General features: G+C 38.4%; 1 protein-coding gene across 6 annotated transcripts in view; it reads left to right on the top strand.

The window, feature by feature from the left end:
• UTRN (utrophin) overlaps positions 1-16,037 on the top strand; it is a 500,711-nt gene that overhangs the window by 255,356 nt on the left and 229,318 nt on the right. For all 6 annotated transcript variants that reach the window (XM_004752757.2, XM_004752758.3, XM_004752759.3 and 3 more), the window contains one exon: positions 10,961-11,150. In XM_004752757.2, the coding sequence (XP_004752814.2) occupies positions 10,961-11,150 (190 nt within the window). The remainder of the gene's footprint in view (positions 1-10,960; positions 11,151-16,037) is intronic.

Here is a 16,037-nt window from a genome sequence, read left to right as displayed (position 1 = left end):
TATGAGGGCTCTCTTAATCTTCATATTCAGTATATGCGTCATTGGCAGCCAAATTGTGGGGGGGGGGTCGGTAAAGGGTTATTATACTTGCTCATGGAATAATGTCATCGCAGCATAATGTGTGAAGTTTAATAACAGCTTTCAAAGGAAATGTTTTGTATGAATTGCAATTGGCCTAAGTAATTTGGCCATTCACAGCTACAGGGCCTCGTTCTCTTATCTCTGATGCCAAAATCCAATAGCTCTGATAACAGAAAACTTTGAATTGACATGAGGCTATTTATTATAGTCTTTATTTATCCTGCTTAGTATAAATAGCCTTGTTCCTAGCTGTAGAAATGTTAATATGTTTGCTGCCTCCATCCCTACTATGTGTAATATGTCATACAGATACATTCATAAGAATAACTTTTTATTGTGCAGAAAATTCTTAATTCTGAAACACAGTAGCTCCCAGCATGTTGGATTCTGCAAACAAAAGGCCCGTCTCTAACATTTTTAACTAACTGACGTACATTGACCCCTGCTCTTTTCGTCTGTGCAACGTTTTCCCCCTTGTATCTCTTAATGCCAGGTAACACATTTTTTAATGTAAACTGAGATGTATTGAAAGTTGAAAAGTGTTTGTAGTAACTTTTGAAGTGTGAATGCCTGATTTGGGTCTGAAGTGTTGGTTAACCCCGGAGTGCCTATGTATATGTATATGTCAGTGTACATGTATACACAACCTAGTTAACTATGTTGAGATATTGTAAAGGAAATGAGACAATGTAATTTTGTGCTATCAGGAATATCTTATACATTATTGATCACTATGTGGTGGGAAGATGAACAATTCTCTGTAGTGAGTCTGCTCTCTTTATGATGCAGGGATATGCTGTGAGTCAGGTTGGACGTGGGGCTGAGGCAGGTTTGAACAGGATCACAGGTAACATCAGAATCCTGGTAGATGGGGCACAGAGCTTCCTGGGGGAACTTGAATTTTGCTGGGCAGTGATGACTGCCTGTCTGTGGTTTATAATAATAAATGTGTAGCGATGCTCATTGACTCAGAGGCAAGTAGAAGGAATGCAGATGGAAGATCCGAGGCAGGGGAGAGGAAGGGGTTGTAAAGGAGTGGACCCAGATACGGCTCCTAGTCCATGATCTGGTCTCAGACGTCCCTTCTGCTGGGTGCTGCAGTCCCTCACTGTGGCTTGGCAGGTGGACCTTGAGTTGACTTACAGACACTACTTAACTTTCAAGGGAGCGAGCAACTGTTAGAACCATCACGCAGTGACCATGGGCCTGGAGGTCAGTCTATGAACGTCATGGATAAATATCTGGTGCTTTGGAAGAGGAGGATTTTGCCTGGAAGGTGGGAGGACAATGGCCGGAAAACAGCAGTGAAAAGCAAGGAGGAGGACCCTTATTCCAATGACTACCTGCGGCATATAGGATCTGTGAGGAAAAAGAAAAAAGTGTCCTTGGAAGTTTTCAAGGGGAACTCATGGTCCTAAGGAAACCAATTTCACTTAGGATAAGGTGAAGGAGTTGATCTGTGGTCTGCTGATCATAGAACAGAGTTCTGGACATAACAGAAAAAGGTTTGGGGGGTGAAGTGGAGCAGATTGGGGAAGGCACGGAGTGGTATTAGCTACAGCCCTATATCTGTTGGCCAGGAAACACTGGGTATTTGGTAGTGATAGCTAAAAGGGAAATAGGATGTGGTAATGTACATTCTGCCATGGAAATAGCTCTGTGGTCTTACATATTTGCTTACTGACAGCAGCAGTTCTAGGGAGAGCTGCTTCTTTGGGTTATATAAGGTCAGGGGCAGGCATCAAGGAGTGGGTATGGGGCCGGTGGGGGCTTCTTTCTTGAGCTTCCCAGTTGGTGTGGCAATGGCAGCCTGGAACAGTCTCCATAAATCCCCTGGAGTGAATATTTAAGTGCTTGATCATGATGACCCAATCTCTGGGTCTCCTAAAGGACCACAGATTGTGCGGTGTATTTGCAGGTACTAATTCTTCATCAAATCAACTGCATTTCCCCAAAGTGTGATTTAATACATTTTTTAGCCAAATGTTATTTTATTTACTGACAGAATTACCTTGTGAAAACATCCATTGAAAAGCTTAAAGAATTATTTCATTGTAAGTTTTCTACATGCCACTCAAACTTCTGATGCCTGGAAGGTGGGAGTGTTGAGAAGTGTTCTCCTCTCAAAAGAGACAAGTATATTTAAATCTCATGTAACTGTAAAGATCACCTTTTAAGTATACCAAAATTTAGCAACACATATCTGTGGGTTTCTGAAGGTATTATTTTCCATTAAAATAGAAAGAAAAAAGAGGGGTGCCTTGGTGGCTCAGTTGGTTAAGCATCTGTCTTCAGCTTAGGTCATGATCTCAGGGTCCTGGGACCGAGTTCCACATTGGGCTCTCTGCTCATCAGAGAGTCTACTTCTCCCTGTCCACCTTTTGTGTTCTCTCACACTCTGTCTCTTTTTCTCTCTTTCTCAAATAAATAAATAAAATCTTAAAAAAAAAAAAAAGATACCTGGTTGCATTTACTCTGTTGACCAATTATAATAAGTACATGTGCACTGGATTAATAATATATCTTGTTGCTTAAAATATCAAGTATTATATAACATCTTTAAAATACCATTAAAAAAGTCACTTAGATGGGTGGCCACGTTCTGTTGTGCTACAAGATAACTATAAGCTATTTTGTAGAATATCAGCTGCTTTTACAGCAGAAATCTTTTAAAAAGCTGAAAGTTTATGTTTAAAAAATCCCAGTTCCCTTTAAGATAAACTATTATAAATCTGTCACCCATGGATTCCTCAAATCTTTCATGAGAAGCTATTTACATTTTCAGTGTGCACCATTTCTTGTCCCAAAGAATTCTATAGTCTGTTACTTTTGTTTCTTCAAGAAAAATTCTTGTTTCTGCTAACGTTACCCTTCTAAACTTCAAATATTGTTATCTTTTTTGCTTTCTGCCTATCCTTATTCTTTGATTTATAGGTTTAAAAAGATTTTAAAGAAATCTCTGCCTTTGTCTGGTAGCCACAATTCCCTAAACTTGATATCCCTCCGCCCACCTCCTATAACAGCGCTCCTACCCCTGTATTCTCCTATGATATTTCTCAGAACGTCCTCTGGCTTTCTGATCCTGAGATGTAGCAACCTGAACTGCCGGATATAAAGTCTTCCCTGAGAATTGCAGACAAATGGGAGTTCAGTGCCACATGTGATCTTGGGAACTGGCACACGAGTACTTCCCAGCCCCTGTCCTCATCTCTCCCCATCAGTAATATCTTATTGACATTCAGTGATTCTTTTTTTTAAACATTTTATTTATTTATTTATTTGACAAAGAGATTACAAGTGGGCAGAGAGGCAGGCAGGGAGAGATGGGGAAGCAGGCTCCCCGCTGAGCAGAGAGCCCGATGAGGGGCTCAATCCCAGGACCCTGAGATCATGATCTGAGCTGAAGGCAGAGACTTAACCCACTGAGCCACCCAGGCACCCCAACGTGCAGTGATTCTTGATGACTGTGGGATTCTTGATTTGAAGTGAGGGATGGAGGTGGGAGTGGAGAGTGAAGAGTGGAGCACGTTTTGTAATCTTGGTGATGGATTATGTGGTTTTCAAAGGACCCCTGGAGACTCTGAAATGGATCCTTTACTCCTCTAGTCCAAGCAACTTAGTTTAAGGATGGGAAAAAAAAAAAAAAAAAAAAAGGGAGATTTGAAGTGATTTATCCCAAGCCATAGAACCAGTAAATGGCAGAGGTGGTAGAATTAGGTCATTTTCTTCTGAGAGCCATGTGCACATGGCTTAAAGGTAATTTATTAGCCTGTGCGGTAAAGTGTGCATACTCATTCCTGAACCTCTCATTTTGCAATTATTTTTGGCCTTATGGTTGTATAATAAATCATGGGAAATATTTTGAAAATGGATAAAAGAGTTTTGTAGTGTCCAGTATACCATACTCTAGCAATGGATCTAGTTTTAAGAGGACTAGCATGTGTGGTATGTTACGTTTAAGCTATATTCTATTTGAAATTCTGTATGAAATTATAGTTGAAAAATAAGACTATAAATGAATGTACATGATGATTATAAGGTTTTAAAATGTATATTATAATAATATGAAGATAGTTTGGACTGGTGTAAATAGAGTTTACTTTCTGTATTTGTTATTTTTAATAATTGATTGTATTCATGATTAAAAAAAATCTGACACCCAGATATATGTGAATTTGAAAAAATTCTCCAGGACCTTTATTACTAAACTGCACATTTGCATGATGTAGGCAAAATTAATTTCCCAATATTTCACTCATTTCATGTAGAAGATTAGGGAAAATATCATTTGTTGAGTATTTACAATATCTTGAAACATTTATGTATGTATACCTCACTTTGTTCTTAAAATATTGCAGGAAGGATTTTTTTTTTTAATTAGTTTATTCAGTACATACTTGAGTTCCTACTGTGTGTAGGCCCTGGGGGTACCAGGTGCACTGATGATTCAGAAACTTCAAACAGACAACCAGATAGTCCCTTTCGCTCATGATTGGAGATGGGCTGCAGTGGCAGAATGTCTTCCAAAGGTGGAGAGACTATCTTGGTTCATCTGAGTGGGCTTGATTGTTCCATGCCTCTTTAAAAGTGAAGGCAGAAGCAGTCAGGAGCCAAGGAATGTGGGTGACCTCCAGCCAGAAGCTGGAAATGACAAGGAGAAAGAACTCTCTAGAGCCTCCAGAAAAGAACACAGCCCTGCTGACAACTTGATTTCAGTCCAGTGAGCCCTGTTTCAGAAACTAACTGACAGAACTGTGAGATGATAAACTCAGGTTGCTCTAAGCCACGAGGTGGTGATTTGTGACAGCATGACTGGTGAATAGGGTAAGGGACATCATGCCGTGTGTGGGCAGAGGTGCCATAGAAGGTGTCTGCAACAAGTTTTGGAAGGAAGGTGAAAATTAATTAGGTTGGAAGGGGAAGGTTCCTGGGAATGGGGAGAGGGGAGGATGGATATTTAAGGTAGAAGAAGTAAAAAGTAGGAAAAAAATAAAACAAGATGAAATCAGAGATGGAGACAAACCATAAGAGATGCTTAATCTTAGGAAACAAACTGAGGGTTGCTAGAGGGCTGGGGGGTGGAGGGACAGGGTAACTGGGTAATGGACGTTAAGGAGGGCATGGGATGTAATAAGCACTGGGTATTATATGAGACTGATGAGTCACTGACCTCTACCTCTGAAACTGATAATTCCTTGTAATTAATTAATTGGATTTAAATTAAAAAATAAAAATTAAAGAAAAAAGTAAAGCTCTGGAGTGAGGATAAATAATTGCTTCATTTTTATAAGTAAATAACCCCATAGGATTCTCAGACATTACATCCTTTTGCTTCTAGTCTGGGCATTCTTAAGGTTTAATAGAGCTAATCTATAATGATCTGCTTTTACTTTAGCTGTTTGCCACATAACCTATTTTATACATATGAATAGTCTTAAAAATAAATGGTACAGATTGTGTAAAATTAAAGTGTTTGACTATACCAGATTTCATAGTCATTAATTTTAAGTGAGTGTTAAGAGTTGCCTATTGTTGATTAATTGCATGTGTATACTCATTTAATTTTTTGCTTTTAGTTATCTTTTTAGCACAACCTTTTTGTTTATTCTTAATACTCTTTTTTTCAGTTGATGTTTTAAAACTTGAAAACACCGGGGCGCCTGGGTGGCTCAGTGGGTTAAGCCTCTGCCTTTGGCTCAGGTCATGATCCCAGGGTCGTGGGATCAAGCCTTGCATTGGGCTCTCTGCTTGGTGGGGAGCCTGCTTCACCTCTCTCTCTGCCTGACTCTCTGCCTACTTGTGATCTCTCTCTGTCAAATAAATAAATTTTTAAAAAATCTTAAAAAAAAATTGAAAACATGGGTGGGGTTAGGTGGAAGATAAAACACCAGCCCCCACCACTAACCACCCAAATTCTAGTGGGTAACTTCTAGATTTTAGAAAGTAAAGAAATCCATATATATTATTTAAAAAATTAGAAGTACTTAAAGGTTTATTACGGAATATACTGGTTCTCTCACTACTCACCACAGTCTCCATCCCTAGGGGCAACTACTTTTTCTTATTTTGGCTTTTCCTTATGTCATTTATACATTCTACATAAAATGAGTATCCTATTATCTTCCAAAGCATCAGTATTAGACATTGTCTATGGATATCCTGTTCTGGTAAACATACAGGTTTCTCATGCTACCATTTTCTTTCCTTCCTCATCATTGAATTTTTTTTCACTTTTTTAAAATGTTTTTTGCTATGGTAAAATACACATAACAAAAAATTTACCATCTTCACTATTTTTAAGTATACAATTCATTGGTATTAAATATTCATGTTGCTGTGCTATCATCACCACTGTCCATCCCTGTAATGCTTTTCATCTTGCAGAGTGAAAACTTTGTGCTCATTAGATGATAGCTCCCTATTCTTTCTTTTCCCCACCCCTGGCAACCACCATTCTACTCTCTGTCTTTATGAATTTGACTACTCTAAGTACCTCATATAAGTGGAATCATACAGTATTTGTATGTTTGTAACTAGCTTATTTCACTTGGTATAATGTGCTCAAGGTTCATCCATGTTGTAGCAGATGTCAGAATTTCTTTCCTTTTTAAGTCTGAATAATATTCCACTGTATGTGTGTATTACATTTCTAATCCATAGATCTATTGATGCACACTTGGTTTGCTTCCACATTTTACCTATTGTGAATAATGCTGCTATGAATGTGGGTACACAAATACCATGTCAAGACCCCGTTTTCAGGTTTTTTTTGGATGTGTGCTCAAAAGTGGAATGGTAGATCATATGTTAATTCTATTTTTAATTTTTTGAGGAATCACTAGACTGTTTTCTAGAGTGGCTATACCATCTTATTGCCGAATTTTTAGATAAACAGGTATGCAGTATTGACATTGTTATGTGTGTCTAAACATCATTACCAGCCAAGCACTGAAGTTTATTATAATTTTGCTTCCTCTCTGTTTTTTCACCTGAAGTTAGCAATTGCCTTGCTTTTATGTACTTAGGTTTCTTTGCACCTGTTACTAATTTTCACATTTGCCAAAGGTCTGACGGTATAATTTACCACAAAGCAATCACAGTCTGACGGTATAATTTACCACAAAGCAATCACAGTAAGCAGTCTATCACTTCTAATATTTTTTCTTAGACACAGTTTTTCTGTAGGCATACTTTACAGGCCTGCTGCAGAGCCACAATCTTAAGGATAATCTGTGCTTTTCTCCTGGTTTAGAATCCCTGTTTCCTGGATTTCATGTGTGTTTGTTTGTTTGTTTTTATTTGTTTTTATTTTCTCTTTTGGGTTATTTCCTTGTTTTTTTCAGAGTGTATCCTTCATTAGTTTTGTGAAGTTAAAATAAGAAAGCATAGCAGTTGAACGGTGATGACAGCCCTCACCTGGTTCAATGCACCACAGTCTCTTCTGAGATCTCTTTTTACCATTAGCCTGGGGCCTGTTTGCTTCTCCCTCTCTTGGATCTCTTGTTTTTATGCTTCTCCTATCTCTTTATTTTGTTCCTTGATTTACAAACTGATTTTTGTGGAGGTCATCTCTTAGTAGCTTCTTGAAAACTGGTATTTGGGAGGTAAGTTTAAAGACATTTTAAATAGATTGTTATTATTCTGTAAATACTTATTATAAAATTGGAATAAGGACTCTGAAATATGGAGATATGTAAGACTGCTTCTGCCATAGTGAATCTGTGGAACAGAAGAACAGAAAACAAAGCCATATAATACCGTCAACATAAAATTTAAGCATGTAACAATCCAAGGGCTATTCCAGGGAACATGTGATTAATTTCTATATAAAGAGGAGTAATGACCTTTTATGAACTCAGAGAAAGGAAATCTAATTGGTCTGGGATGTTCTAAAGAAGGTAGACCTTAACTCTAAGGATCTGTAGGATTTTGGTAAGTGGAGGTGGTCAGAAGGGCAATTTTCTTTTAAGATTTTATTTATTTATTTGACACATAGAGAGAGAGATCACAAATAGGCAAAGAGGCAGGCAGAGAGAGAGAGGGGGAAGCAGGCTCCCTGCGGAGCTGAGAGCCCGATGCGGGGCTCGATCCTAGGACCCTGAGATCATAACCCGCGCTGAAGGCAGAGGCTTAACCCACTGAGCCACCCAGATGCCCCAAAAGGGCATTTTTATGTGTACATGAAGTTTTTGCGTGGGTTCAGCCTTAAGACTATCCCAGAGAAAAAGGAACATATCGTGATGACCTGAACAGAGTATTGGACAGAACTGGGGGATAGGCTAGAAAAGTGAACTAGTGATAGATTATGGAGGACATTGAGATTCAGGAAAAGCAATTTGGGTTTATTCTGTAGTCAGCCAAACACTACTGGAGGTTTTTTTAGTAGCTAAAGGCTCAGGTGAAGTTGGTGGCTTATGAATAGAAACAGATAGCTTTCATGTCTGGCTTTTTTTCACTTAGCAGAACACATTTGAGATTCCTTCCATGTTGTTGCATCTGTCAGCAGTTGACTGTTGAGTAATACTCCATCATAGACAGCACACACCACAGCTGATCTGTTTACTGCTTGATGACATCTGGGTTATTACCTGTTTGGGACTATTATGAATAAAGAATTTCATATGGATTTTTTGTGAGTGTGTGATTTCATTTCTTTTGAGTAAATACTGAGGAGTAGGATTGCTGGATTGTTCTTGAGTACATGGTTAACTTTATTGTTATTATTTTTTTAACTTTATTTATTTATTTGACATAGAGAGAGATCACAAGTAGGCAGAGAGGCAGGCAGAGAGAGAGGGGGAAGCAGGCTCCCTGCTGAGCAGAGAGCCCATGCAGGGCTCCATCCAAGGACCCTGAGACCATGACCCAAGCCGAAGGCAGAGGCTTAACCTACTGAGCCACCCAGGCTCTACCCATGGTTAACTTTATAAAAAAAATCTTCCAAGCTGGTTCTTAATGGTGGTACCGTTTTACACTCCCTCTTGCAAATGTAGGAGAGTGGCAATTACTCTGTATTCTCAACAGCACTTGGTGCAGTCATTTTCTTAAAGCTATTCTAATATGGAGTGATGTCTCATTGTGGTTTGAATTTACATTTCTCTGATGATTAATGATGCGGAGTATCTTTTCATGTGCTTATTTGTCATCCATATATCTTCTATGATGATCTGTATTTAAATATTTTACCTACTGTGTTTGTTGTTGTATGTAGAAGATATGTGTTCATTATAAATTCAAAGAATACAGAAAAAGTACAATTGGAAAGTAAACCACCTTAAGTCCCAGCACCTAGAAATAACTTTTAATGTTAACATTCCAGACATTTGTCCTTTTATCTATATATATACATATATATGTATATATATGCAGACCTGTATATAAGACAGGTGGATGGATGTGTGATGTACAGATAGATGAATGGGTGAACTAGAAAATATATATAAATATATATAAATGAGATCATATTACACATGCTGACTTTTCATTGTGATATAGTTCATATACCTTGAAATTAACCCTTTTAAAGTGTACAACTCAGAGGTTTTTAGTACATTCACCATGTAGTGCAGTCATCACAATACTCTTAATTTCAGAACATTGTATCGTCCCAAAAAGAAACCAATTACCCAATTATCAGTCAGTCCCCATTGCCTTCCACTCCAGTCCTAGGTAACAACTAATCTCTTTTCTCTCTGTGTAGATTTACCTCTTTTGGACACTTCATATAAATATGAATGGATTCATACAATATGTGGCCTTTTGTGTCTTGTTTCTCTCACTTAGCATGTTTTCAAGGTTCATACATGTAATAACAATTATTAGTACTTTATTCCTTTTTATGGTTGAGTAATTCGTGTATGGCTATACTATATTTTATCTATCCATTTCTTTATCAGTGGACATTTGGGTTGATTGTATTATTTGGCTATAATAAGTAATGATGCTCTCTGAAAACTTGTATACAAGTTTTTGTGTAGATACATGTTTTCAATTCCCTTGGGTTTAAACACCCTAGGGTGAATTGTTAGTCTCCAATTTTAATTTTTGTTGTTACTGTTGTTGTTTTGAGAAAAAGAGAGAGAGAGAGTGACATAGGGAGGGATAGAGGGGGAGAGAGAGAATCTTAACTAGGCTCCATGCCCAGCGCAGAGCCCTATGTGGGACTCAATATCATGACCTGAGCCGAAACCAAGTCAGATGCCTAACTGACCGAGTCACCCAGGTGCACCTAAAATTGTTTGTTTTCTTCTTTTGAAGCTTTGAGGTCTATAAAGTTTTAAAATTTGAAATTTACATGTATGTGTATCTCTTAAATCATACAACTCCGTATTTCTGTGTATTAATTTTGATGTAGAGTTAATGAAGGTTTTATAAAAGCTTGATTGTCCATTGTTTTTCAGATATATAAAGAACCAATTTGTATTGATCTGAGTTGTTTTAAATTACGTAAAGTAAGCCCTTTACATTATTTTCATTTTATCTTAAGTATTTCTTCTGATTTTACTGCTTCCTAGAATTCATTTAGTTATTCATTGCATGAATATTTAGTGATATTTCCTCTGAGTGTGAGGCACTATATGAAGATACTGAAATAAAACATTGGAGGATAACAGTATACAGTTTGGCGTTGCAAAAATGGAGTCATAATTATTTTATGATATGGATGTGATTTTGTTAATATTTATATGTCTCTTCTCACTATTCACATTACTCCCCCCATGAAGGATTATTCAAGACACATACTCAAATCAATGTCCCAGTTACATTAGGTCCTTAAATTGATAAAGGCTCCTTGGAGGCTGTCTGTTTGTTGGTGTGCGTGATGTAGACTGTCCCACAGTAAGTAATAGAGACGTGCCTGTCGTGTTGTTCCTTGCAGCATTGCTGACAGGCAGAGTGCCTTGGAAGCGGAGTTGAGGACAGTGCAGGCCTCTCGCCGGGATCTGGAGAACTTCCTAAAGTGGATACAAGAAGCAGAAACCACAGTTAACGTGCTTGCGGATGCCTCTCAGCGGGAGAATGCTCTTCAGGACACTGTGCTGGCGAGGGAGCTCACACAGCAGCTGCAGGCAAGTGCGCGGGGCCCTGCACCCAGCATTTTTAGTTCCATGGTGCTCTTCTGATGCAGTGACATGCAAACTGATTACCGTTCAAGGGTGAGGTTGTTACTTCATTCGGTTATGAGATCCGTACTCCCCTGTGAAACACTGGTTTCTGGAAATAAGATTTCTAAAATATTTTACTTAGAGTGGAAAAACACCTTGTTTTATGGAAATAATAATTGTTTATTTAGACTTACAGGCTCATAGCTGTTCTGTTTTTGTCATTTTAAGCCCTGTGACACAGCCTTATTGAATCCTAAATTATAAGGGCATTTCCTTTTAATATGAAGTTGTTCCTTTCTCCATTTATTATAACATACTTAGTATAAAAGCTGCAAAGGCTCTGTGGCTTAATTTACAACTAAGAACATTGGGCTTGGAGGTATTACTTTTATGTCTTTAGCTTGATAGCTGTGATTGTACATGCAGTCTGAGATTCAGATTTTTCTGCTCTGCGAAATGTGCTAACACAAAACCTTTCCTCTACAAAAATGTATGAGGAATCGCACGTAGCATGACTGTCCTCTTGCCCTGCCCCCAAGGACAACTGCGTTAGTGCCCTTGAAGTTACCGTCTTTGTGCAAAATGACCTTGTCTTGCCAGTCACAGACCTTATCCTTTAAAACTTGGTTTTAAAACTGATTTTAATGGCACAGTTCCCTTGTCTACCACAGTTTCATGTCTACTTACTTCTATCTGCCTTGTCATTCACACATCATTTTGACTGTTATTATTTCTGAAATGCCTTTGAGCTCATGACCCAATGTCATGTCTTCTCCTGTCCCAGCCAATCACATGACTCCTCAAGGGCAGAAATTATGTTACTCCGCACTGTTGCCTATGCGATGCTGTGTGTGCACATTCTGGGTAGATACTGACTGTTGCCCATGGACCCTAATTTTGCCATTATGAAATTCAGTGTGATGACCTTTTTTGAGTCCTTTCTCGGAATTCTCTTCTCTTGAAACTCAGGGTGTTCACAAGTATGTAGATCTGGATAGAGGGTGTAGTAGCTTTCTTAGAACTACTCCTATTCTTATGAATTATTTTTAAGTTTAAAACTGTTTTCACATAAAAAGTACCAAAAAAAATTTTTTAAAGGACCTTTTGAGAATAGACTTATCTGTAACGTGTTCCCATGTATCCGGGCTATTTGGGGTGTTGTATGGTGGAGTCCTCGAGATTAATTCAGTGAAAATCTGTGTTTACTTATATCACTTCTTCTTATTCATTGCATAATATATTTGTGACTTGGTAATGAGGGTGACCCAAACAGGTATGGAGGTTAAATATGTGCTTTTGTCTCATCATCTAGAATCTCGGGAGGGTACTGTCCATGTTATCTGAAGAAATATTTAGCTATCATCTCATTTTCAGGGGGTTAGAGAGGGCTCTAAATGTGGGCCAATGCTAGAATGGATTATTTTTTATGATTTAAACAACTGGAAGCCTGACCTATAAATGCTCACAGATGCTTAACTTTACGTAATGGTGTTAAACTCAGAAGATACCCAGGCTGTGCATTTGAGGAGGCAACAGTTTTTAGACAATGAGCAAAGGAGGTGTGGAATGAACGTGATGTGAGCATCAGCAAAATGCAGACTTGTTTGAGGGTTTAATAATGTCTTCTGGCACATTTTATCTTGGGATATATCCTTACCATAGCCAAAATTCTTCGCAATATTTCGTGAGTAGCAAAACTGTAGAAATAAATGTAAATGAAGATGTTTAAAATCTTTCTAAATAAAAATAACTAGCACAAGATTCCTTGTCTTATGGCAACCAGCACCACAAAGAAAGGTTACTGACTAAAATAATAAAGCACGTTATGACATGCATGGTAAATGCCTCTCAAAAATAGTTGCTGAGATTTAATGTTGTGGCTCATAAGAAGTATTAAAGAAGGCATTTATTAAGAGCCTATTTCAGTTTGTTTGTCTAAAGATAAACACATGCGTTTGCTTTTATTTAGGATATTTCCCATTATGGTAATTTGCATGATTTTTCACTGCCTTGCTCCTTTTAAAAAAGGATCTTAATTTTAAAACGTTCTCCTCATTTTATTAAAAAAAAATCCTATGGCTTAATGTTTGGCACTTTATATGCAGATGAGTTAGAGATGTGTTGGTACCCTTTGCTGCGTATTTCTGAGACAAGAGAATTTAAGTTATCCCATGACTTTTTGTATTAATGACGCCTCCATTTGTGTGAATGAACAGATAGTTACAATGAATGGCATGTCTGGGAATGGAAAGATGTCTGTCGAAGAAAATGAATGTACAAATAAGAGTGTGTGAAATTAAAAAATAAATCTTCTGGTGACGTGGTGGTGGGCGTGCGGGGGGGGCAGTTTGTGGAACTGCTCATGTGACACACTCACTGGTGGCACTTGCTCCCTTTGTATCTTATGACAGCTGGAGGCAGAGCCCTAGGAACATTTCATGAAGAGGAAGAAGTCTAGTCTGTATTCAGTTTAGGGTGACTATGAGTAAGTTTTTGCTAAAGGGTAGTTTGGAAGCACCGTGGAAGACGAAGATTAATTTCTGGGAGTGTGCTAGGATATATGCCATTTCCGTGAAGGATGGATGATGATTTGGATTTATGTATTTATGTTTTACTGCCTGACTGCAAGGCATTTAGGCTTTCCTCCTCAGCAGAGTTGGTAAGAGAAAACCCAGTCCTTTGGAAAGAGAAGCTCTGGAATTTCTGAGTGATCCAGATCATAGAGGGTCTCGTTTGATTTGCTCAGTATTTTGCATTTTAACCTGGTAGCAACAGGGAGAAGTCATTAAAGAAGAGTGAGCAAGGGAGTGATACAATGGGATTTGTGTTTTATTAGGAATCCAGCTGATGTGTGAGGAATGGATTTGGGCTGGGCAAAACTTCCAATAGGTTGTGTAGACTGCTAAGATCATCTTGCAGCCATCTGGTGAGAGGGGATAATGACCCAAAATGAGGCAGTCACAGGGGGGGAATAGACATACCAACTTGATAGCATGGGTAGACAAGGGAAGCGTAGAGACTAAGAAGATTGCCTGGCGGGATTAGAGGCTGAGATTGGGCATATAGGGAAGGAGCAACTCAGGGAGGTGGTGCCAGTTAGTGTGGAGTGTGTAGGAATGACTGATTTCATTTTGATAATGTTGAAATAAGGCATTTGGGTAACATCCAGGAGAAGCTTCTGTGCCCTTGTCACTGTGGATCTGTTGATCTGTTGTTAGGTAAGGGAATTTGACTCAAGTACAGAAACTTTTTTTTTTTTTTTTTTAAGGAAAGCCTATTATTGTTTTCCCTCTCAGTTTATCTGTTGGTTCAGTTGCATTTATTCTGAATTTCCTTGTCTACTTTCTAGGATATTGTTATCATTTTAATTATACTGCAAAATAGAAGCTTTAGAGTTTAGCAGGAACCAGTGAATTGAGATGATCTGATTCTTTCCTGGACAAAAGCCCGCTGCTCGGCTGCCCTCCTGGGGGTGGTTTTATCATGGGTAGCTGTTTTTGCTCTCGCACAGGATGTGTTTGCGGGTTGTTGTATTTTCATCTCCCGAGTGCTCTTTCAGCCTGACTTTCCTCCTCTCAGTCCATAGATGTGGGTTTTGATTGTCAGATTGTTGCTGCTCTTGTACCTACCTCCAGAGCCAGCAGGGTGCTTGGCAGGTAATACCTCTATTGTATAAGCTTCCCCTGCTGGTTCAGGGACAGGCATTATAGCTTCATATATTTTTTTTTATAGCAGCTTTATTGACCTATAATTCACATTCCACACAAGCTACCACTTAAAGTATACAATTTAGTTGTTTTCTAACGTGTGTATTCACAGAATTGTGCAACAATCACCACAATCAAATAGAACATTTTATCCTCCCACCAAAGTAACCACATAAGGCTTTGCTGTTAGTCCCCCCTTTACCAGCTCCCCAAACCCGTACACCGAAATAATCACAAATCTACTGTTTGTGTCTATATTTTTGCCTATTAACTTAATGTTTTTAATTACATCAATGACTGCCTCTTCCGATTTTGGCTTTGTGCAGATATTTTGAGCTTCTCCAGAGGGAGGCAGTGTAGGTTCTCATTATAGGCTTGCAGGGAAAAAAAAAAAACCAGAAGCAGAAGCAGCAAAATACACAAAAACCCTGCTTGATAAACACAACTGTATGAGACCTAGTATAGGACTTTCTATCACACCAACATGAAGGACCGAGAAGGCAGACGAAGTAAAAGAAGAGAAACAAATACTTCCAGGACTGCATTTCTTTTAAAGAATCCTGACAATAGTAGAGAAATAGCAGCCTTACCTGGGCTATTAGTTTGAGCAGGACACTGATAATGAGAAACACCTGGTTTCTATTTCTGGCTGTGCCCTTTGACCCAGTCCTTTAATCATTCTGGGTTATTTTGCTTATTCCCTAAGCATACTTTACTCCAACTGATACTTGTAATAGTATTCAAGCCACAGTAGAAGACACATCTCACATATGCATATACAAATAAAACCCCCAAAATCTGTCCCTGGTTTTTATATCATATTATCTTGTTTTATGTTTCTTACTTACAAAATTAAGACAGCATTATAGCAAATAAGATGAGATCACGAAGATGCTGTCTAAGGGGAAATGTGGCAATTGGAATGTTAGTAGTCAGTTACAGACTTTTTTTTTTCTTTTTTGTATTTTATTAAGTTCACTGTTTCAAAAGAGAAGTCCTAACCTAACATTAGAAATTCGATTTCTCATGACTTTTCTTGCCTGCGAGCCCATGGACAACCCTGTTTTTAGGGTGTCCTAGGTAGAGCCACACACCCCCTGCAGGAGTCCCTTGTTCGGTTTCGTTGTAGATGATCTTGTTCTGA

The sequence above is a fragment of the Mustela putorius genome, unplaced genomic scaffold (assembly GCF_011764305.1).
Source record: "Mustela putorius furo isolate JIRA1106 unplaced genomic scaffold, ASM1176430v1.1 tig00003863_pilon_pilon_pilon, whole genome shotgun sequence".
NCBI lineage: Eukaryota > Metazoa > Chordata > Mammalia > Carnivora > Mustelidae > Mustela > Mustela putorius.
This window is presented reverse-complemented; position numbering and strand designations above follow the sequence as displayed.